We start from the raw sequence: 25528 nt of genomic DNA, 5'->3' as shown, positions 1-25528 counted from the left end.
CCCTAGACTCAGGGAAGCTCAGGCAGGCTGCAGGAACACGGCAGGAGTGCAAGATATGTGTAACATTGTTAATCGAGTCAGGACGAGTCCTCTACTGTAAGTTAATCAGCTGTTTCCAAGTGTCAGTCGTCTGTCAATGTAAAGTTAAGCCCATTACAGAAGCCCACTACTTGGAAAATACACACTGTGGACTTTGACTTCTGTGACTGCCTGTCTCACTGTCTGCCAAACTCTGTTAACATTTTACTAAATTTAACAGTTATAAACATCTACATCTTCTACAAGATTGTTAATCACTTTTTACAACTTATAAACAGACGCGTACTCATTCTGTGAACATTTGGCATTAATTTGAACTCTAATTTAAGTGAAATGGGCATAAAAAAAAAAACGCCCGGAATAGAAATTTCAACTCGTGTTTTTACAGTAAATATATCACAGATTTCTCCTTTAATAAATATTATCAAAACATCAGTGTTATTTTTTTTTCTAACAAGCTGTAGTTAATAATTGACCAGGTTTTAGGACACCCATCTACACCTTTGTATCCATTTCAGAGCTATAATCTAACACAAAACAAACTCTACATGAGTTCTCTAGTAGGCCACAAGTGGAGCTGCATTCATGTGAGCTGCTGTTTCTGTCTTCACAATCTGAAACGCAGAGATGACTTTAGAACATTTATAGAGTGGATTCACAAACTCAAAACTCAACAACAACAACAACAAAAAAAAAACTGCTTACATGTGGTGCAAATAGTTTCTATTTAAACTGACAGACTCATTTCTTGTAACCTGGTTTCTTTAGTTGGTTGGTACCACTTTAGGTGAGTTCAGAGGAATTATCCATGACACTTACAAAGGCATTTGAGAGTGTAATAACAATCAATGACATCTTTACGACATGTCCAAAATGACTGAAACTGCCATATGTGATATGATTAGTGTGAATGATCATTTTTGCATTACAATTTTAATTTTTACTACAAGAATTTAAAAAAAAAGAAAAAAAAAAAAGGTTCTGGTTCTACGATTTGGATATTACACTTGGCCATATTGTGATTTTGGTAATATTGCCATTAAATGTGCAGCCCTAGTATACAGTACGTATTGTAATCATATAGAGCTGATCATAACAAGCTGTCGTAACAGAGACATTGACAGGTTATGACAGGTCCAATTTGCTGCATGTCATCCCCCCTCTCTCTACCCCCTTTTCTGTCATATCTTTAGCTGTCCCTATCAAAATAAAGGCAAAAGCCTTAAAATAACAATAATAGAAAAAATTGTTAAAATATTGGACTGTGAAGATGCGTAATTAGAAAGACTACACACCCAGAAGGCACATATGTGATGTCATGACTTTCTCCCTCTGAGAGCTAATGTTAGCCGCTGAAGCTACGATGCCTGTGTGTTTTTGAACCAAGATGTAGTCACACAAGCAACAGCACATACTACTTCTTTTTCTTAGCAGTTGATAAAAGGACCAGGACGTAAAATAACGTTACGAGGCATAGCAATATTGGTGTTGTAGTCCACTGAGCAGTTTTACACAAAAACTAAAACTGAGATTGACTCTCCATTGACTACAGTTTGTATTTTTTCCTGAAAAAGTATGACACCTGCTAAACACCAGCATTTTATCATTGTCATCGTGAGCATGTTAGCATGCTGATGTTAGCATTTAGCTTAAAGCTCAGCTGTGCCTAAATCTCACCGAGTTAATAAAACTCCAGATCTCATTACAGATTACAGTGGCTCCCTGCTTTTGTGGCACCTTATAGGAGAAGTTTGAAGACATTATAATCTTAAGAATGTGAGTTTTACTTTGTTTGGTTGGCTTCTTGTGACTCATATAGTGCATCGAAAAGAAAAGTAATATATTTGGTTCAGTTACATAATGTAAGACTCACCTCAGTCTTCATTTGTCTTTTGTGTATGTGGTGGATGTTGAATTTTTAATGCCTTCACTTTTTCCTTTTGATTTTGCCTGAAGATAGAAGCAAACAGAGTTAGGCTGCATGTCTCTTTCATTTCAGGGTGCAATTTCGTATAGACCATATTCATAAACTTACCATTATGAGCTTTATCACTTCCTCTCGAACCTGTTAATGACAGCACAAAGATGGCTTTATGAATAGCACAGACTGTAAATAGTAGACAACATAACCATTGGACATATTTTTGGGCGCCCAGGAATCAGACCCGTGCCTCGCATGGCACAGCTAAGAATTCCAAACTAATGTCGGCTACAGGAGTTTCGGGCTGACTTACCTAAGAGTCAGCCCCTCCGAGAATCTGGGCCAGACCTCGTTTTGTTCTCAATTTTCAGCCCAGATTATCTAGTAATGTGTTATAGATGTACTCTTAACACCCGCCCCCCTCCCCAAGAACTGCAAACTTTCAAATGTTTGATATTTACAAGTTAAAATCTGGATGATTACATCAGTACGGAGCTGAAATAAAGTTGTTGCTAAGCAACGGTAAACATTAATACAGTGTTGTAGTCTTGGGTCATTTGAGCTTAAATAAGTTAATGAGAATATGGACACGATGAATATCTGTCCATTGGTAAAATAGCAAACTTACCTTCTGCTCTGCAAAACACCCTGTTACTAAAATGAAAAGGCCCTGCAAGAGAAGACCGCTATTAGCTACTTATGTCCACTGACAATGTTTTGTACCAGTGCACCAATGTACCAAGTAATCTGATGTTATATACCAGTAAGTAAGGTTGTGGAGGTCATTGCTGTGGACTGGTGTGAAATATGTACCTTAAACAATGAAGACTCAAGTTTTACATGCTTTAGAAATCTATTTAACCATGATCTGATCTTTCCCCTCATTTTAATGCATTTGTCGCCTCACCATATCCATGCATGGTAACTTTTTGTACATGTTAAAAATGGTGGTCCTATCTGATGTCCCTGCTGTGCTTATTTCATGTACTGTGTAAATGCTAATTAAGGCTAAAAGTCAGACATGCATACGGATGTAGGCCTCTGTCTGCACTCTGTATTCATTTTGTCCATATTTGTGAATGTTTACTGAAAGCTTACAATGCGAAATAAACAGAGCAGTACCACCAGTAGTCACTGGGGCAGTGGAAATTACATTTGTTATCAATTAGTTAGTGAAAATAAATGTCCATTCACATGTTGCAATGTATTTCATGGTCGCACAGACCACTGTCAACAATACTGCCTCCACTTTTTTTCTCCTTCTCAAAAGGTGCATTATTACAACCTTCTCCAGCACCACCATATTTGAAAAATTTGACTCTTCTTTTTCTTCTCTGGGGTAACATTTGACTCTGGATGTATTGCTTAACATCCATGCCAATGCAATGGATGCATGGAAGTATGTGAGTAGTGACGAAACTTTTGTATCTATTTTTGTATGAAAAGGGGGACAAGGGTGTGAAGAAGTTAGAGACTCAATGAGAAGAGGGAACGGAAGTGTGAAAGCCGGTGAATCAGAGTATTACACACCCCCTAACACCCTACACCACCTTTAAACCCTGCGCTAATCACTGCAACACTTGATTTAGTCTGAATAGTTTTGAGTAAACTCCAACTGCTTCTTTAGACTCTAGCCAAACAGATAAATTACTGTACTCCAACCTAACATAGTATTTTAGATGAATGCGAGGTGTACACATTGAAATATCACTGAAAAAAGAAAACATACTGCCATTGACTTGCATGTACATGACGCAGAGTTTTCTACCTGGAAGTTACTGTAAAAAACATTGTGATCGGTTCTGCAATTTGGCATTTATTTCACCAACTTAGCAGTGCAGTCCCATAACAATGTCAGAATCATAATTGATGGTTTCACAAAAAAATAATCAAAATTGATGCAGCAGAACCAGAGATATAATCTTTCTGGAAATTCCATGCAGCTTTCTACTGTACCTTATCAACATGGTGCCTTTATTGCCCACAATGCAACTTGCACATTGATGGATCTATTGGAGATTTGGGGGTCGTGTCTAGAGGGAAACCATAGGTTTGCAAAAGTCTTGCAAAATTTGTATGCATTATTTCTTTATTGCACATGTATGAACTAGTTATGCTTTATAATGTGACAACCCTGTGGTTAAGCTCTGTTTAGGAACAAAAACACTTGGTTATGGTTGGGGAAAGATCATGGTTTGAGTTAAAATTATCACTCTTGCCATATATATATTGTGTCTGGGGTTCCCATGTATAAACTACGAGATTTTGGTGTGCCATGCTCTTAGCGGCTAAAGTAGCTTCAAGCTGCTGGCCTCGTGCAGTTCAAGATTTTGTTCATTTTCAAGTAGGGTTACTTTCAAATTACCTGGAAGGAATTGAGGATGGTGAAAGCATAGTTAGCAATATTATGCATGGGTGTGCCATTGTCCAACATGAGCAGAGCGAAGCCAATAATCCAGGTTACTCCAAACACAGGCGTCAGAAAAACCACCACCTTAAGGATGCTTTTGGCTGTGTCCTTGTCATCTGTCTTGCTGCCATCGGGGACAGAGGACTTCACCAGAGTGAGAATGACGACCACCATGGAGAAGAGGTTTGTCAAAATAACAGTTCCCACAGGGAGGAGGAAAGCATGTATGGAGCCCTCCAGGAGTCTGTCAAAAACGAGCCAGCATGTTTTCTTATTATGGTAGTCCTTCTCAGTATATTTACAGTACACATAGCTAGATCCCACTATCAGGATTGGGCAAACGTAGCCTACGATGCTGGATAAGAACATGAAGACTCTTTTCCTCAGTGGGCTGAAGACAAAGATGAGCTGGTGGACAAGCATGACGCTCATGCACATCATCCAGCTGAACATGGCTAAGAAAAACAGGTGTTTGCACATGGTCAAAACAAGACACCAGGTGTCACCGATACTATTGGCATCACTGGAAGCCAAGAAACAACAGTCAGCGAGCAAGAGGAACACAGCGATGTTTACCAGGGCTGTGTGACGGAAATGAGAAAGGTTGGTCTTGACCACAGCCGACCACACTAGAGACTCAATGATGAGGAAGATCAGCAAGGAGCAGATGGACACGCCCAGGCCCACAACAGTAATCATGTCCAGGACATCTGTAGATACATCGCCCTTGGACATGAGAACAGAGAATGAAGTCAGATGGCTGCAAATGCAGACAGTGTAGTTACCATCACTTGTGTCGAGATAGCATCCCTCATCTGACCAGTCTTGCTCCGTGGTGTTCCAGAAGACGCAGTGACGTTCAGAGGAATTAGCTGGCTCCTGGGGGAAAGCCAGTGTGATGTTTACCGATGAGTCAGTGTTATTCTGTAGTGTGACCGATAGTACGACGCTGGTCGGCAGCGGTCTGGTATTACGAAAGGTGTTTCTTAATTTATCCATTAAATTTTTCACAGCAACAGTTTTCATTATTCCACCGGACTGGTTCAGATTCACTTCAACGTCAAACACAGACACTTGACAGTCACTCCTTGAGCAGAATCTGAGATCTAAATTTTCACTGTTGTGTCCCTCATTGTTGTTGACCTTGATATTCTTCACCAGATTCTCCACAGACTGAAGATAATTTGATGACACGTCTTGAACAATAGAGCTGTTGACCCCAGCCCAGGTCTTGTTCAACATGTTGCTTGCTGCTTTAACCAAATTCTGAAACAGAGGAATAAAAAAAACAAACAAACATCAGTACCCAGGAATGCCTAGAAATCATATTATACTGGTCCAGTCATAATGTAATGGTGAGAGACAAATATTTTTTTTATTCATTTGTAGTGAGTGCTAATTGTCATTTTTTCTGGTTATAATGACAGACACCTCCAATGGCCATTCATGTCTGCTCTTGCTAATTAATGTTAACATGAGTAACTTGATAACATGTAAAATTAAAGGACCAGTCTGAAGGAATTAGTGGTATCTAGTTGTGAAACAGCAGATTGCAACCAACTCGCCTGCCAAGCATGTAGAAGAAACTATGGTGGCTGCGAAACTCACAAAACAAAATGCAATCAGCTGTATCTAGAGCCGAAAAATGGCTAGTTCTACAGTAACAAAAACACAATGATCCAAGAGCACTGCTACATGCTGCTACATTCTACTAAATCTGATACGCTAGTTGTATCAGGCTACATTTGTTTTGATGTGTGAGGCACATAATTAAATTTAGCAAATATCAAAGGATTCAGATCAGGATCTAGGCAAAAAAAAATCAAAGACAAAATTTGACTTGGATGTCCCTAATTTTATCAGTGGGTTATATCCTTGCTTAAAGCCCTCCAAAACATTTGGTTTCCAGACTCATGCCATTGGCTGAGAATCTCCTCCAGGTGCAAGATTTTGGAATAGCTAGCTCACGTGAACTGAAGCTAGCTTGAGAGCTACTAGCCAGAGTAGATTTGCATCCACAAAACAAAAGTCGACCAAAACCAAGACAAATGTTGCACCCAGAAGCAGGTGAAGTTCACCTGTGGAGGACCCGGAGGATTTTCTCAGCCTGTAGAACAGCAATATGTGACACATACTGATCCGTATTTAAAAGAGAATCCAAGCAAAACTGCACATTTTGTTGAAAAGATTACTTGTTGTTTCTGAAGCCTTTAACTACATCTTGGATGTTTGTCATGGACATAGTTTCATTATTATGAAGTGACCTGAGTATGTAAATTTGTCATTTGTAATGTGATAACCATGTCTTACTACTTTCCCATATATGTCATGTCATATTTGTTTTACTCTTTAGGGGTTATCCTGTCTTTTGGGTGAACCAGCAGGGATGTTAAGGTGTTGAATGGTTTGTGGTAAGTTCTGACTTACTGAGACTTGAAAACTCTAGTTAGCAGTGGCAGCTGGTGAATTTTTCTCCAGGGGGTGCTATAGTGAAAATCCAACAAACATTGACGGTATCACACCAGTGTAGTTTAATATATGAAAAGGGCCTTTATTTGTACTTGCAGAACTAAATGAACATGTTTTATGACCTAATGGAACTTGCTTAGTTGAGGCAAGTTTTTGTTAGTTGTTGTTTTATTTTACAATTTATACTGAAAGACTAAAGTAGACAAAAAGTACCTCAGTAAGTATGAAAAAAATCTGATACCACAAACATTCAGACAATGGAGGAAAATTATAAACACACTAAAACCTATTAGAAAACAAATAAATAAGTAAATTAAAATTTGCCATCTTGTGGCTTAAAATTGACATTTTGTACATAACTTCTCTGTGAGAGATGTAAATGTATCAGTGACTCTGTGGTTAATTGTCTTTGACAGGTTTATATAAAGTACCTACTTTAAGGTGTGCTTTTATGCACAAAACAACACTGTTTAAAAGTTTGTAAAAGACTAACACCACATACTCAGCTTCTGTCATCTGCAGTGGGGGAATGTAACTAAGTACATTTACTCAAGTACTTTAACTAAGTCTAATTTCAAATCCATATTATATTACTTTATAGTATACAGTTACTAGTTACACAGGGAACATTTTACTCCACAGTGGTTACTTTTACTTTTTGTATTGATAACAGCTTATAATGTTTACATACTTTTACTGAAGTAAGGTTTTAAATGCAGGACTTTTACTTGTAGTGGAGTATTTTCACAGTGGTATTGGTGTTTTTACTGAAGTAAAGCATGTGAATACTTTCTCCAGCACAGCTCACCTCTATGAAGATCACCTGGTCTCAGCGTGAGGCTGAGTTCCACTGTCACTATGTTCTCCTCAGAGAGTTTATCATCTTCCTCTGATTGTTGTTGCTTTATGATGTCAGACCACTTTCTTTACCTCTGAGCTTCTCTTCTGTCATTCTCCTCTCAAAACACGTTGTTTATAGTGACTTCACAGACTTTATGACTCCATTGTAGCAACTAATGCACTAAAGTCTTCCAACTATCAACACATTTCACTTTGCAGTGTTAAATGTCAGATGAAAATCAAGCCAGTTGCTCTCTGCTGCCACCCAGAGGTTGACGATATGTAAACCAGCAGTATTCAGATGAATGCTGAGGGCGCAGGTTCTAGGTTTTAATTTTGGGAAACAAGTGTTGCCATATTCATTAAACTTTGTTTAATTTTGGTTTTGTGTGGCATGAAGAGGCTCGCAAAACATGCCTGCCTGCTTTGTTACATTACGTTACTTTACATTATGTAGTGTTAGCTTTTGTCTAATGGTAGCCAGTGGCTTTTTAGATGTGTTCTTTTACCTTGAAATATGACCCAATCTCCCTCTGGATTTCACTATCCATTGTCTTTTCAGTTTCTGATCAACCAGGAAAGCTGTGCAATGATAATGAGTCCTTACCTTTACAACTTGCTGTTTGACATAATCTTTTTGATCACAACATTTAAGCTTCCTATCTGGAGTGCAACATCAGAGGAAAATGGCAGCTGTGAACACGAGGAATGGGAAGATTCTGGTGGTACCTTTTAAACTGTCAGTGTTTAGTTGATTTGATTTTCATCATCCACTCCTTGTACCTATTGGCCTAGCGTGCACCCAAGAGTGCCCCATTGCTCATGACCACCAGTCATCACATTGCCAAAATTCCATACTGAGGTCATGTGAGAACAACTAAACCATTTTCATGACATCTAAGGAACTTCACACGTCGAGGAAGGGCATGAAATTTGGCTAAAATCTTTGGAAAAAACATATGTTGGACTGTGTATTAAGAATTCTGCTGTTTATGAGGTCATGAACGAACCTTGATGCTCAAAACGCCATATGTAGTACAGTAAAGGAAGTAATAAACAACAGGAACTTACAGGTAAGACAGCTTCCTCTAAGAGAACATTTTGTGATGCACTGGCCATGACATTAAGAACCGTGACAGATGCACTAATGTCGGCCATGGTGTTACCAGAACCAGACTCAGAATCAGAATCAGAATCAGAATCAGATGTAGAGGTGTTTGTAAGTCCCTTAAATATATCCATGGCCACCTCCTGGGTAGCCCCAAGTCCCTTGAAGAATTTCTAGAAACAACAACAACAGAAAAACATTGTCTCAATGTAACAGTGTACAAAAGGACACACCTTACATCCCTCCACAAAATGTTGATGGGGTCTAAACAGTTGTGAGCTTAGAATTATAAAGTTCCATCTGTGGTCTAAGTTTTTTGAATGCTGAGGTTAAAGACTAATACAAAATAAATCTTTCAGGCATCCTAAAAGCACATAGGTTCCTTCTAGATATACTGTCACCTAGGTGACTGAGAATCTTCACAGTCAAATGCACAATATAGCTCATAACATTTAAACAATGAAAAACATTTACAATTTTAACTGCTAATTCCAATTTGCTCATTATTTGTCTCTTTTTTTGCTACCAAATAGAGTGCTGAAAGGATGATATTTTTGTAGGTCAACCTACAAAATGTTAGTGTCGCTCTGGTTCCCTCCATAAAAAGGCAATGGGATTTTTTCCAGTGAGTTTTGAATTAGTGCAGAAAATAAGCTCTGTGACAAACAAAAGATGCGATTTACATTTTTTGTTCAGCAAGATCATCTTCTAAAACACTAATTTTTTTTAAACAAAATTTCTTAAGGGTTGTTCAAAGGAAAACACATGATACATAGTAAGATAGTAGCTGAAAATGTGTTGAAATTATGTAATAACTATGTAATAATGTATGTATAATCATGTAATATTTTTTTGGGCAGACCTAAAACATGGCTTGGTGATATGCTGGAACCACAACAGTATATAAGTCACACAAACAACAACAATCAATCATTTGAATTTGGCTCGGTGGTTAATAACACGTTTCTGTAGTGTGACAAATTCAGAACACTCATTTATTGTTGCTTTACAGTATCTTTAAGGTTGTGTTAACCACAGACCTTATTTCAGTCATCTTGAAAAAAAACCCACTCAACCCACTGACTTCAAGACGATGGAACCGTAAAAGCTAACATGCTATGTCATGTCTGCTATGTCATGTCTGGTTTTCCACTGTATTTACCTCATCAGATTCTGACTTCCAAATTTAGTCACTGCTACCACTGTGTCTGCAGGATTACAAGAGTTAGAAACTGGCACAAACCCAGTGAGGATCATGGCAGATCAAAAATATTTAGCAATTAGCTAGCTATAAATCAAGCTATACCTTTAAAATAGTTACAGTAACTTGACTAAAATAACACTAAATAGCCATCTGGCATTTTACCTAATGGTAAAAATTTTCTATGCCCCATTTCATTAAAACAATTAAATTCAGTTTTGAGGAACATTTTAGTGTTTAAGTTGACCACAGTCTCAGCAGAGAGGTGAAAGTAGTAAAAGAAAAACAAACTGATTGGTCATTTTGTGTATATTCAGAGCGCTGATCGTTGGTCTGCTGGTAGGACATGACATGGTAATGACTTTTGAGGCTGACAATAGAGATAGATTGTAACATATTTTATCTCAATTTTTAGGGTCATTGAGGCAGATCAGAATAGGTTCAGAATTGGTTGACATATTAAGACAGACAACATGACAGTTGCCCAAAAGTGACAGCAACACATCTTGATTGACCCCTGGTGGCTGGCTGCAGTATGGGTCATAAATCCCACCCTCTCCATTTTAGCTGATAGGAAAAGTGCCAAAGTAAAATATAATCTCTGACATGATTTCTTTCATTTAGGTAGTTCTTATTACACAGATTTGTCTATTTTTCTGATAAGTCTGGTTTTTATTAGTTATTTCATACTATAAAAAAATTTCACGTTATATGATTGACAGCTCACACTGTGCTTTTACTTTGTGCCAGCATTAGCACTAGCATTAGAGTGTGGCTCCAAATGAAATCACCAGCACAAGATCACAGCACTTGAATCCAGGATATTTTGGCTTAATTTTTGTTGAATTTTGTTGAATATCACCACTAATTGGTTTTTACGGGGATATTTACACAAAATGTAAAAAACTTAACTGGAGTAAATCAGTATTTTTATTTTTTTTTGACAAAACAACCAGATGGAACTTCATAATTCTGAGGTCAAGAGCTGTGACACCACACTCACTTCTGCAGCATCTGAAACTTTGTTCAACTCTTTGTTGACGCAGTCAGAGAACACCTCCTGCCACACAGTCTTTTCACAAGTGCGTGACTTGTAGCCAACCCTGCCGTCTGGACATGTTCGATTAATCACTGTGTTTCCATCTGGGGTTTTCGGCCATATCTCTCCATTTATCACTTCCTCTGGGCAAAATTTTGCACCCTCTTGGAGAAAAATATAAGAAATCGTTGGTTGGTGCAAGAGACAATGCAAATAAATGCAATAATAAACAAAGTAAAGCATTACTCATTTACATTATGCCATAGACTAAGTTGAAAATAAGGAAGGTTAAATCAAAATAAAGAATCAGTTACCATAAATGACTGGGATATCCACTTGTGCACTTTTTGTCTGATGTAATCGATTTTTAAAAGTGACATTAACGGACTGTGCCAAGGGGGTTTGTTCACAACTGAGAGGAGCAGAGAAAGTATAGACCAAGTTATCCCCATCAGCTGTAAAGAAGGATGAACATTAGTGACAAGGTTAAGTTTCTGGATTTTACATACAAGTATTTTAAATTTAAATAACCATTTATGTTATCAGTGGAAGCAGCATTTTACGCTGTAGCTAACAGAAAAAAGGAAGGAGATAAATTTGAGATAGATTTGCGAGATACCGTAGATTTGTCTTACTTTTGTTTTGTAGGTCTTTCCGTATATCTCTGTAGCTCCACCACACCTCAAAGCTCTCTTTGCTGTCCAAGATGGTGGCAGTGACATCAACATCAACAGTTTCAGTGCCCTGCGAACAGTCTGCAGTAAGAGGGTTGATCTCCAGGCTGATCACATCAGGGAGGAGCGCCACGGTCAGATTCGTCTTGGCTGTGTGTCTCACTGACCCCTTAGTGAATCCACACTCGTATATGCCTGCGGGGAACATGTAGGTAAATTCACACTACAGCTGGCCTGCATGTGTCACCAGCACATCTGTCTTGAAATTAAATAACCTAAATCTTAAATGACCTTAAAATGAAGAACAATTACATTTAAAACTCTTTTTACTCTCTACCTAGATTTAATTTGGTCACACCAAATTCTTAAAATGTGATGCAGTGTTAACTTTCAACCTACATCTGAGGTTTAACTTTAAAAATGGCTGCTTCATAGAGATGGGTTGACAAACATATTTTAGTCCCTTGCCTCTTCTTTCTTTCACTTCAGTTAATAATTCAACTTCTCAGCAGCTGAGCCATCATGAGTAGACTATCTAGACTATCTTTATAGCTAGCTAGCAAACACTAACATTTTTGTTTGTTGGTTTTACATTTTAGCTAGCTAGCAAACAATGAAATATTTTGTTAACTTTTTAGCTAGCTAGAAATGTGATTTAATTTTTGTTAAGGAATACAGAGGAGCTGAAAGTTAACAGTTTCCTCCCCTCTTTTATACTTACTAGGACCCAACAGCACTTAAATGTATTATTCATTTATTATTTTATTCTAATTTGGGTAAGCAAGCATCTTTATATTGATTATTTCACTTGGATTTACTAAACCGAGTTTAGTTTTTCATTGTGCAACGGAGCTCTGCTTAATTTTAAATCTAATTTTACTCATTGTTAACCTAGTTTTGCTAAACTCTGATTAGAGTAATATTAGATTAAATTTAGGATTTATTGGTGCAAATCAGTCTTACAGTCAAACTGAAATTCCTTGAAAGTACCAAGAATATATGCGAACATAACGTTAAGACTCATTCAGTGTTGTTGGGTACTGTCATTATCCACGATCCTCCTTACCTGCTTGATTTTACATAAAAGACAGAGGCTGAAAATGCAGAAGCAAACAGCTGTCTGCTTTCTGTTTCATGCAGAATTTTAAAGCGGAAATGTCTTGGGGGTGGAACTGCCGACAACTCAAACATTTGAAATGTGACAAGGGCCCCAACAAGACACATCTTAGCCAAAAAGATACACAGCAGCAGGTTTGATCTTTAACAGTGTGTGTGTTTATACTGTTTCATGTAAAATCTTAACATGAAAAGTTACTATAGGTGCAAATAAATGTACAGTGCTGAATTAAAAAGTGCAATATTTAGCTGTAGCACAGTAGCATCAGATGGAAATAGTCAATTAAATTACTCGAATCATAACACGGTAACTAACACAGTAACTATGCAGTCATGGAGTGAAGTAGTAACATTTGACAAAGCCATATTATAAATGTTTTTGTTGCTGCCTCCGAGCTATTGTGCCAGTCAGATTCCCAGTGTGTAACTGTCAGTGAGATCCCAAAACCCACACTCCTGGGACAACACTAGACGATATTTTATCAATTATTAATCTTAGTTCCACTGTAAAGGAGTGTGTGTCAGATTGTGGATTCTCTTCTGCATAGTCCGTCATGGACAAAGTAAACACTGGCTTTTTGGCAAGTTTCGCAGTCACAGTAGTTTCTCCTTCATGCTTGGTAGGCGACTTGGTTGAAATCTGCTATTTCATCTCTAAGTGCCCTTAAATCTTACACACTGGTCTTTAAATTTAAGCAATGTGAAACATCTATACTCGCCTTCCCAGATGCCTGTCACCTCCTGGAGCGTAACTGCAATACAAGACTCGTTATCATCTGTGGTACAGCTGTGGTTCAGCTTCACCACACTGCCGGTGTTGAGCTCAAAGCGCTCGTGCTTCCTGCTCATGTTCCAGCCAGCACTGTCCGTCTTCTCCTCAAATGTGCAGGACAGTGTTGGAAAGGACTCATAACACACTACAGTCCCTGGATAATCTATGGTGACCAATCCTGTGTGAAGAAGGCAGTATCAATACACAGCCATTCAGTGCCGGTCCACAAACAAAATCATTGATCTTAAGCTCAATTCTGAGTCTGTTTTATGGTTTTCAAAAACTATAAATCTAGAAACTACTGATAAATTCATATCAATTTCAGGCTGCATCTGGCTATGCTCCTGCTTCAGCTACGGGTGTTTATATACATTTACAACTGAATTTCACATGTTAGAGGCACAAGCGGCCTCAGGAAAGAGTATGAGTGTGTGAAGATAGTGGAGTGAGAAAAAGAGCTGTGTGAGAGAATCGGAGTGGGTCATCTCCAGTAACCGTTACAGAGCCGAACATTAAGCGTTAGCAATAGTAGATCAAGAGATGAGTTTGCAAACTGTGACCCAAAGATTTGGACTGAAAGGAAACTGCTTAGTTAGCTTACCCTGTCCACCCAGGATTACAAATGTCCATCCCAAAGACATTCGGTTTGTTTTAATGTGTTTAAGAACAAGGTTACAAATGTAACTTGGGTAGATTTCTACTAGAGAATGCTGATCCATGTCCCTGTCCATGTAAATACATAACCAGGCTGTTCTCATTCCCAAACTGTCAACTACTGATGTTCTGTTGCGCCCCTCAGCATCTCATACAGATGCACAAGGTAGCTAGGTGGGTTAAACAATCCCAGGACCTTCATCCAAGAGACTGGCTTGTATCCCATGTGAAACAAATGTAACATAACATAACTAGCGTAACGTAACGTGACGTAATGTAATGTACTTTTAACCCCAAACGTAGTCTTTTCTCTGTTGTGTTAAATAAGATTTCTAGCAGCGTCTCATGCAGCTGTTAAAGGGTACCTTGTGCATCAATATGATATACTGAGGGCCATGACAAAGCAGCATCAGTAGTCGACGAGCTGGATTGAGAACATGTTAACCTAAACAGGTTTCTAATTGACTTTTTACACATGTGATTATGCAGGACAAAATCAGCAGACTGGGAAAATTGTGCTGTGAAAGTAGAGTGGCTGGATAACATATATATATAAATATGTGTGTGTGTATATTTATGTATATGTACACACTTGTATTCAAAATAATTCCATCCAATGTCAGAAACTAAATAATATTATGAATATGCATATTCATCATATTTTCAAAAACTCAAGTGGTAAATGTTCAGAACACTTCACTATTCATAAAATTCAGACACATCGCACAGTAAGTCTGCTTCACAAAGACAGAAACTGGAAAAAAGACAAAAAGGCAGGAATCATTATACCCCCAATATACCCCATAATATTTGTAAAAAATTCTACGGTGGCCATTTGTAACAAAATGCCTTTGACTGCAATATTACCAATATTACCATATATGGCTGCGCTTCCTGCTCCATATGTCAGGAACTGTTCATGAAAATGGCATCAAAGAAAAAAAAAAAAAGAACTTTCTGCTTTCAGAGAACCATAAAGGACAACCTGTCATTTTGTCAACGTCAGCAGTGGAATTAAAAGACCTGCTAAAGCAAAGAATCAAGAAAAGCGAATGCTGTTAATGCCATGCTACCGGAGAGTCGGACTGTCACTGAAATAAAGAAATAAATTTTAAATGTCATCAGGATGATGTCGACATAATTATAAAGTCAAATTTATTCTTCAAACTCAAACTGTCTTCAAACTAATGAAATATACAGTCATAAGTGAAAAACTTCAGGATACCAGCAGACTGACTGCACATGACTCTACGTCAGGTGTGGACCATGAGAAAATTGTGTTCATGTATGAAAGAAAATTCAAAATACAAGAAAAATGATGAATGCCATAAGTTCTCTTAAATCACTCGTATACACCATTTAAGAACAAATCTTAATGCATGCACTACAACAGCTAAGACACAGTTAAACAGGCATTAAAATCTACATGAAGGAAAATAAACAGCAATACTTTTTTACTGACCTAAAGTGTCGACCTTAATGATAGCTCCGAGATCAATCTCCAGCTGCGACACAATGTCTTGAAGTTTAGAAGTGGGAAATTTGACGCTGACTGCTGCCTCAAAGTCAGACATGTTGCCACTATAAAATTGGGAAAGGATCAATGAAAGGTCATGGGTTAGTCAGACAAAACGTGTACAAGAATGGCTTGGAAGGCTTAGCAACAGTAACTAAGGAGGGTGGGGCTTAGCGAAGGGTCAGTTACATCACCTGTAAAATTCTTTTCACATGCTGTTTGAATGAAGCTCTGGGACGATGGTGGTTTTAATGCATTAGCAGGCGCGGTAAACTTTTGATCGCTAATGGAGTCGAGGGTACTAAGCTGAGACAAATGCACCGTCTTTCCCTTTCCCCCCATGAGTTTTAATGCCCCCCCCCACTTTAAGTAAAACAAATTAATAAATACATATTTTCATAAATTACAATACCTTGTGCTAGTTATATTCAGGTACTCGAAGCCATTCAGTTTTCCAAAGGAATTTTTCACCTTTGAAAAGAAAGAGCATGGAATCATTTACATGTGAATTATGTAAGACAGTGGCAAACATCTTTAAGAATATATATACGGATAAATTGTGCTGAGAGCGGAATGTACCTTGGTAGTCATGGTGGAATTCCAGGCAGGTGCTTTCACTTCTACTGATCCATTGATGCGAACTGTGTTGATTACAAACATTATGATTAGTTTAAGTTCTGATACCAACAAGCATATTTGTCAGTATGAATGTGTGAACACTGTCAGGTAAGAGTGACACTTCATTTTGTTAAACAGCTTTGTTAAAAAGTAACCAAGCCCACACAACTTTTTTTTTTCAGCTGAAAATCAACGTATATAGGCTTTTAGTAATGTTGTTGATTGATTCAGGTCCACATCTCAGCATTTTGGTGCAAAATATATAAATTCTACATGTTGTGTTATGAATATGTTTAGCAACTGCCCTCTTCTAGTTGAAATCAGTAGATATGATAATAATAATGATAATAATGATATAATAATGATAATAATAGTAATAATAAAATAGCCCAAACCCAATGTAAGGCCATCAAATATGTGAGAAACATGTCCCAACCCGACCCAAACCCTTCGGGTTCTGTTTGGTTCGGGCACAGATCTCAAGCTCTAGTTTAGACAACACTAATTGGTGAGAAAAGACTGTGGTTTGGGTTAAAACCCTAACCCTCTACTCTTAAATAAAACACTCTGGACAGTGAGTGAAGTTCCTGCTTGCCTGCCAAACTCCATTAACATTTTGCTCAATTTAACAGTTATAAACACCTATGCCTTCTACTAGATGATTACGGATTTCTTTTGACTCATAAGCAACAACAACAACAACAACAAAAAAAAAATCATAATTTTAATTAATGTGAAATGGACATACTAAACAGTTATTCCAGTCCAGAATGGAAAATTTACAAGGGGGACACCATGGTCACTTTATATATATATATATTTTTTTTACAATAAATGTATTACAGATTTATCCTTTAGTATTTTGTCTGAAATTATTTGTCTATGTTTTTAAGGAAGCAGCCATGTAATAAGGGTGCTAATGATCACTGAGGGTTGGTATTGCAAAATAAACCCTGAATCACAAGTTACACTAATTTGCAAAACAGGGAAAAACTCATCAACAAAAAATCATCAGTACCAAAAGGAGAAATTTGTCATGCATCAGGACTGTTACCTTTGACTTTGGCAACGCAGAGTGGTATGATGTGGGACACATTTGCTTTGCACGTAGTTTCACGGCAACAATTGAAACGGTAACACACTTCATTGCTCCAAATGTATCCTTTAGAGCAGTTACAACTGGTGTCATCTCCAACAATCAGGCATTCTAGGAAGAGAAGTAAATTTGTCAAATCACCGAAAACTTGGTTTGAAATCTTAAAGGGACAGTTCACCCCAAAATCAAATATGATACACATTTTCTCTCTAGCCTCGTGTGCTACTTATCCATCTATACTGTTTTCATGTGAGATGCAGGGTTTTGGAGATGTCAGCTGTAGAGATGACTGCCATCTCTCCAATACAATGGGACTACATGTAGCTAGTCCTGTGGTACTCAAAGTGCAAAAACTACATTTGAAAAACTTAACAGCAATGTTTCTTCCCAGAAATCCAGACCCAGTCACTCAGAATAATCCACAGAACTTGTTGTGAGTAGATCCAGAGGAAAATTATAGATTTTTGATTTTGGGGTGCACTGTCCCTGTAAGTATTTCTGTATAACATTAAATATAATGATTAAATATTCAACAATTGATTGTAAATTTAAAATAACACAGCACTGCTGTTACACATGCCCGCATAATGCCCTTTGCACAGTGCCAGATGGCCTGGCATAGTTTTTGGCGATCAGTGCTGTTTTCAGAAGCTGTAGCAGGCTCAGTCTTAAAGCTAGAGAATGGATACTGATATACAAAACTATAAGACCTCAGCCATCAGGCTACCAACCATATCATGCTAGCTTGCTGGGAAGGGGGCTAAATAACGCTCCAAAGTTGGGTTGAATTTTGTCAAGGTAAAAACTAGCACAGCCATTTTCAAAGGGGCCCCTTGACCTCTCGCCTCAAGATATCTGAATGAAAATGGGTTATACGGGTCCCCAAGAGTCTCCCCTATGCAAACATACAAACTTCATGCTAAACCCATGAACTTTGAGGCAGAAATCCTGCAGGTTTTTGCTTGCAGCATAAATGTGTTTTCGGATATTTTAAAACAGTATTTAAATATTTTTTCAAACTGGGATCCCTAAAGAGCACTGAGCCCAATTTATGTATATGTATGATGATGGTAGTAACTACAGTAGTGACAACTCTCTATAAAATGACATACAGTGACCTCATGAAACTTCTCAGCCACAAGCTAGTGATTTGGGACATTTGGAGGATGTGTGGCTTTCCTAAGGCATTCCTGAACAATTCCCAGAACAGAAACTCAGAAATTGCAGGAAATGGCAGCATGATTTTTTCTGTGGTGTTCCACATGCACTTGGTGTCTTAATGTGATATTTTAGAGGGGTTTTTGGCCATTTTAATTAGTTTTTAGCTTGTCAAAAATGGTTAAATGGTTGTAACTAAATTTAACTCAACAACATAGGCCTGATAGGTATACTGATCAATTCTAAGAATTCATTATAGCAGGCGATGAGCTGACATATGTACTATTTGTGTCTTTTTATTTCCAAATGTGTATTTTTGTTTTCCACATTACAATAACTGTGCAGTGCATGCTGAACTGTGTTGCATCCCATCTACATCCATTCATTCCCCCAACACTGTATTAAAGGATAACTGTTTGGAAAGGAGAAAGTACACCAGCATCATACCTGCCACCAGGTCATTTTGTAACAGGGTCACACTTTGGGGACTTCCACCAGCTGTCATTTGGAGAACAGTGTTATTCAAAACTGACTGGAGGGTCTGGGCTTCCAGCGTCACATTACTCTCCACCATCAGCTCAGCGATGAAGACATCTACAACAAAATGAGAGATTGCTTTGTGATATCTTTTTGTATTTTTAGTAACTCTGCTGGGCTGAAAAGAAATTTAATGCAGGACAGTATTTCATTTTGGAATGGGTTACTCTAGGGATGTACTGATTTATATTTATATTTGCCTTGTTGACTGCAATCGACCTATCAACAAATAAGATGACATTCACAGATGGTAGTGGCTGATGTTTATCTGTTGTGTCATTGTTGTGTTGTTGTTTTTTTGGGGGGGTCAGACTTGGACAACAGTAACTATCATACCCAGCTGCTGTTCAGGGGTGTTTCCAGACTTTTTGACTGGGGTGGCCTGAGTGGAGAGCTGACTTATGGAAGGGTGGCATGACTCACGCACGCACATGCGCACATTAATGTATCTTTTCATTTATCTACTTTAATTGCTAACATTAGAGTATTTACGTAGCTGTGAATTTGAATTTTTATTTCATTATTTTACTTAGAAGATAAATGATAAATGTTCACAGCACAATAGAGTGACACAAACACAAAACAAAATAAACAACCACATAAAGACACCATGCCCAACAGCAAAAATACATGAAACAGACTGAAAAAAAATAAATAAAAGAAACAACAACCGGAACCGGAAAAGTAAATCTTGGGCGAAGATTTAACTCAAAGTGAAACATTTGTGTGGAACCATGAGTGAATACACTAATTGCAATGATTCCACCGGACTGAACAGAATTTACCACAAAATTTCAAAATGCTGGTGAGACTGGGCCTTTACTACTGACTCAGTTAGTGTAAATTAGTTATTTATTTTATGTAAATGTCCGACTTTGTATGACAATGTAGACAAGCAGCTCACCTGTTGCATACACCTGCAATGGCAAGAACAGGAAAACAACAGAATTAGTATTTCTGTCATGGGTGTAATTCAGTCTTATGTCACATGTTTGGTTTTCCCCGTTTAGCATGCAAAATAAACATAAATGCATACAAAGTTGTATTCTTTAATTTACTGTCTTTGAATTAAATTCATACAACTCTCTAAACTGTGTGCATTAGAATAGTCTGGAACATTAGATTATAAAAATAAAATTAAAGCAGAAATTTAAGAATCACTTGGTTATAGTTCCATCAAAATATGAATAACTGAGAAGGACTGAGAAGTTTCTTTACCTGATAGGTGATGTACAGGACTCCAGTCACAACCATAAACAACCTGGAGCACATTGTTAATCTGGTGGGAGGGAAAAAATATGTAAGTAAGTAAACCAACCATTTAGGAACAAGGAGACAGAAAATGCAAACTCTCATAAATGGACATACAAATAATAAAATATGTATATGCAATTATAAATAATCTTCTTAATGCATGAAAAATCTTCAGGACTTTTTATGTTACATAATATTCTCACATATGCAGCATGTATATGACAGCATCCTCTCTAGATAGAATTTTCATTATTTAAAGTTAACACAATTCCAGTGTCCAAAAGTCTGTGGCTTTACTTATCAGATTTTTTTTGTGACACATTATAGTGTAATGGGAAAAGGTGCTGACCCATTATGCCTTCATCAGGACAGGTTTTACACTTTTCCTAACAATGTTTCAATTTGGCGAGTCCATCAGCCCTACCCTCAGGTGGAAATGTCAGCGTTTAGCTTTGTTTTGATGTTTTCCGTCTCCTGAGGAAAATATCTGGCTCTTCAGCTGCTAAATGCTAATTTAGTTGCTAATTTTGTCTGTTTGATGTTTAGTTCTATGCAGGTTGTGTAGTGTGGGTTTATCAGAGCTGTTTCTCAGAAAACAGCTTCCTGCTGCTGTAGAGTTGAGTTGAGTTAAGTAGTGGGCCGTTAAACCCAAGCAATCAGCTGAAAGACACCAAGGGCAGGTTCACACCTTATGATCTGGTTTCTAAATCAAATTAAATAATCCAGTCTCCCATGTGTTAAAGAGGACAGTTTTTACTTTCAATTATGGTCAGCTGAAATATGAAATACAGACTACTTTTAAGTCGGACCCTTGTGTTAAAATATGTGTGAATACACCTGTGAATGTCATGTTAGAAAAAAAGGCATATTAAGGCCATAAAAATCAAATTTGACAGTTTATTTGTAGGAGTGTGATCATGAGACTGTCATATACTGTCATAACCATGTCATGATACCTGTCATAATCAAGAAGGATGTTCATGAATGTTTATGACTGTGGTTATTAAATGACATTTGGCCAGTTATGTCATTTTTAATACAAAGTTTACATTAGTTGATCTGTCCTTGTTATGACAACTTGACATTAGCTAAAACAACATGACCTGCCAATGACATGCCATGACCTGTCTTTGTTATAGTAACTTGACATTAACCAAGAGAACATTACCCATCAATATCTTTGTTATAATTACTTGACATTAATCCAAGCAAAAATGTCTTTACTATAATAACTTGACATTAGCCAAGAGAACGTAACCTCTTAGTGTCTTTGCCATGACAACGTGGTATTATCAGACTTAAAGAAACTGCTTAGCTTTAAGTTTTAACACTACATTAAACTGCTATATGTGGTTGGTTTTGACACTGGCTGTCATGAGACTATTATAAGGTTGTCACGAATATTTTCCTTGATCTCAAATAAAGAGGTACATTTTGGACTTGTCATAAAGATGTCATTAAGTTCCATTACACTCTCAGATGCTTTTCTAACAGTCATTAATAATTACCTTGTCTTGGTCAATGTCAAATTGTCATAACAAAGGCATTATTTGCTTGATTTATGCCAAGCTGTCTTAACAAAGACATCTCAAACAATATCCATTTTGTATTAAAAATGACAAAATGAAATTAAAATGAAGTATTGCCTGAATGACACTTAATGACAACAGTCATAAACATTCATAAAAACTCTTTCATGCCATAGTTATGATAGTGTTATGACAGTGTTATGCACACCCCTTGAAAGGGTCACCAAACGAACTAGCAATACAACCCCTCCTGTCAGCCTACACAGAATTTAATCTTTGTTTTGCATAGTTTATTTGACTTTTTATGCCTAAATACCAGCCAATGTATATTTGACTATATCAACAGTATTACAACATGTTGATCCTGATGCCCTCATAGCAGCCTTATCAGAAGCTGTCTGTTTTGCCTTCCAAAGTATGGGAAGCATCTATTTTAGCTCTTCAAACTTGTTTGCATCACTTTGAATTTGGTCTATGAATACAAGCCACGTGTTGGCGGTTTTCCCTGTTTCTCGTAACAGTACACTGTTTGCTCCTGCCCACATCAATGGCAGTATATTCCCAGTATGGTCAAAGACCTGCTGATGTGGTATGGTTCTTTTCCACCTCATTTTCTTGTCAGGCCGGGACGTGCGTTCTTTTCAGCTGTTATTACACTGTTGTTACATAACACCATACCGACAGCACAGACCGCCTCTTCAACCAATAGCACATGCATGTTCTTTAGGGCTGCACTATTAATTGAAATATTGTGGAAATATGATTAAGTGCAATATCCAAAACACAGACGCTGTCATTTGTTGATAAAGGAAAATGTGGCAAAACAGCATTATAGTCCAGTAGTGCTGCAGAGATGCCCTTGCCTACAACTCTTTTTCTCCAGATGACAGAAAACAAATATCACACTGTCATGATTTTGATAGTTGTGTTCTTTTCAACAACAACAAAAACGGATAATTCTCACTAATCTTGAACCATATCAAAATGGAAATATCTGTAAAAAATAATTGCAATGTGATGTTTTCAAATCATATTGCGTAGCCTTAATATTCTTCCTCATAAACACACATGCAAAAAGGCTTCATAAAGAAACACTTGCTGACGTGTGCAAACATACAGCTACCACGCCTGCATATACACATTTGCATATATTAACTATTCTAAAAGAGCTGGAAACAATAACAGGAACACCTGTTCAATAACCATATCCATAATAATTGTTATTATAAAATATACCACTAATAATGATAATAATTAAGAACCTTTGAAGTCCATTCAAATTTTTGTTGAGGTGATCTTAATATCATTCCTTTACAAACTTCACAAAAGCAGAGTTCCAAGTTCAGACTGTAGATATTTCTAGCATATAAACCAAAAAAAGTTTTTTCGTTTAAAATATTAGCTCAGTGCCTAAAAAAACCAAAACAGATACAGTAAATCAATAGGGTTTTTTTTTTACAGGGAGAACTCTCTTCCCTGTACAACTATACAACTTTGTGTGGAACCATTTCCCCACTTAAAGCCAGAATAAATTGCCAATTTACTTTATCTGATCCTTTGCAGCCAGTGACTCATTTGTGTACTCTATCTAAGCACTTCCTCCTGGATACTGGATGGACTAGTCGTTATTGCAGGAATAGTGTGTAATTTTCTTTACACCGAATGTTAAAGGATTTAATTTTGATGCTGGAAGGCTGAAAGTTTCTATTGCATTGGCAGGATGGCTCTTGGATTCAAACAAGACAGTTCAGATTTAAGAGGACACATGACTTATTAGGGGAAGTTGGGGTGGGGTTGTTACAACATTTAACATGTCAAGTCAGACAGATTTTTTAAATTCAATATATGCTTTAAAGATGCTACTTAAGATGCTAAGAGCTACATAGTGCTACATAGTAACATCTAGAATAGATAGAATCTGATAGAATCTCATATCTCTTACAAAGATAAAAATACATTAATAAAAAGTTCTTACCTTGGCTTTACATGTAGTTCCATTTGGAAAGGAGATGATTAACCCACCAACTTTACAGCAATTAGCGAACACAAATCTGGGTGTTCTCCATATCTATCAGCTACACATCCGAATTAGAGGCAAAGTAAGTGAGCACATCTGGGTGAGGCTGGACAAGGCGTGTGGGTGTTGAGGGTGGGGTTGAGCATGGTGGTGGCAGTGGGGGTGGGGTTGGGGTGGGGGGGTGTTACGGAAAACGCTGATGTTCCTGACTTTGTGTTGAAAGACCATTTGCATAGATGGCATATGTCCATTTGGATGGACATTGGGTGGCACACACACAGAGCCTTCCAGCTTTCCATGGATATTTGTCTACCAAATGAAGTGTTCTCCTTCAGGAGGTCACAGACCAACAGCCTGTCTCACAAAACAAGTTCAGTCTGTGCGCTATCTGAGTCACCTGGCCTCATAAAACTCTGAGCCAAGGATTGTTCATAACCAAAAGGTGGTTTTAATTAAAGTTTTTTCAGAGGAATGAGCATGATCTCTTGAAAGATGTTCTGTCACTAACGAAACACATGCCACACAGACAGATGACATTTAGCTGAGAGCTGTAGCTACTTTACAGATGAAGATTTAAGAAACCTATGAGTATATGAAATACAAGGCATTGTTTTATAAAGCACAGCAGTACAAGATCTGCAACATTAGAATGGCAGATGCTTTTTGCACCGAGGTGTCAGTAGCCACCAAAGCTATTTGCACTCAGTACATTTGCTATTTACACCCGCATGACAAAGACAAATCATCAGACAATTGCACAAGTCCCTCCAATCCGAGTCCCAAGCAAGTATCAAGAAATTCGGTCCAAGTCTCAAGCAAGTCCCAAGTTTTTTTGTCATGGGCAAGTCAAGTCAAGTCAAGTCACAAGGTTATGTCGAGTCAAGTCGAGTCAAGTCACAAGGTTGTCGAGTCAAGTCAAGTCGCAGATTATGTCAAGTCAAGTCTCTCACTATTGTTCCTCATCCAAAAAAGAGCATGCAGTCTAGTCTGAATGGATTAAAGCATAAAGCTGTTAATTTGATCTATTCTTACATTACATGTTTGATCATTTAGACCAAGGTAGATGGGGAAAGGCTACATTCCAATAAAGATGTGACATGTTTCAAACAAACTTGTAGTTTTTGTATCCAAAGCTGACCACTTTTGGGACACTTGCCGTTGCCATGATTCCCGCCGAAGGGGGGAGACTAACAGTAGTCAGGTCTGTTGTCCTGGGCCCAGGTTAGAGGGTTCAGGGGCTGCCAGGACCATAGATAAAGAAACTATATACTTCTATTTCTATATCTATGGGTGGGACCTCATGAAAATATGGAGTAATTATTGAAAATATTTCAAAACAGGCCTATTTGTGGAAAAAAAAATCTAATATTTGAGTTATCATAATAGCTAGTTGTCCTTAATATAGCGAAGAACCCCCCCCCCGCCCAAAACCTCGAGTCCGAGTCCCTATGACTCGAGTCCAATTGTCTGCAAACCATGATCTTTTTCTAAACCTAACAGAGAAATGTCACTTTGGAAGTACCCCGCCCCCTTTACTACCTCGTAAAGCAACACAAGACT

The 25528-nt window shown here is 37.7% G+C and overlaps 1 protein-coding gene across 1 annotated transcript; it reads right to left on the bottom strand.

Moving 5' to 3' along the window:
• Positions 1-397: 397 nt before the first annotated feature.
• On the bottom strand, positions 398-24069 carry adgrf3b (adhesion G protein-coupled receptor F3b). Its single transcript, XM_084738007.1, has 17 exons — positions 23927-24069; positions 20371-20447; positions 19079-19225; positions 17432-17584; positions 16339-16400; positions 16172-16230; positions 15706-15824; positions 13537-13767; positions 11663-11896; positions 11342-11482; positions 10992-11191; positions 8751-8960; positions 4326-5636; positions 2589-2630; positions 2075-2104; positions 1913-1989; positions 398-653 (listed from the first exon to the last, which is right to left on the bottom strand). The coding sequence occupies exons 1-16, from the start codon at positions 23947-23949 to the stop codon at positions 1921-1923; spliced, it is 3108 nt and encodes a 1035-aa protein (XP_084594133.1). The 5' UTR covers positions 23950-24069; the 3' UTR covers positions 398-653; positions 1913-1920.
• Between the last annotated feature and the right edge of the window lie 1459 nt (positions 24070-25528).

The sequence above is a fragment of the Lutjanus erythropterus genome, chromosome 15, assembly GCF_056507025.1.
Source record: "Lutjanus erythropterus isolate fLutEry1 chromosome 15, fLutEry1.hap2, whole genome shotgun sequence".
NCBI classification, from domain to species: Eukaryota; Metazoa; Chordata; class Actinopteri; order Lutjaniformes; family Lutjanidae; genus Lutjanus; species Lutjanus erythropterus.
Note: the sequence above shows the minus strand (reverse complement) of the source record. Positions and strands in the feature narration are given on the sequence as shown.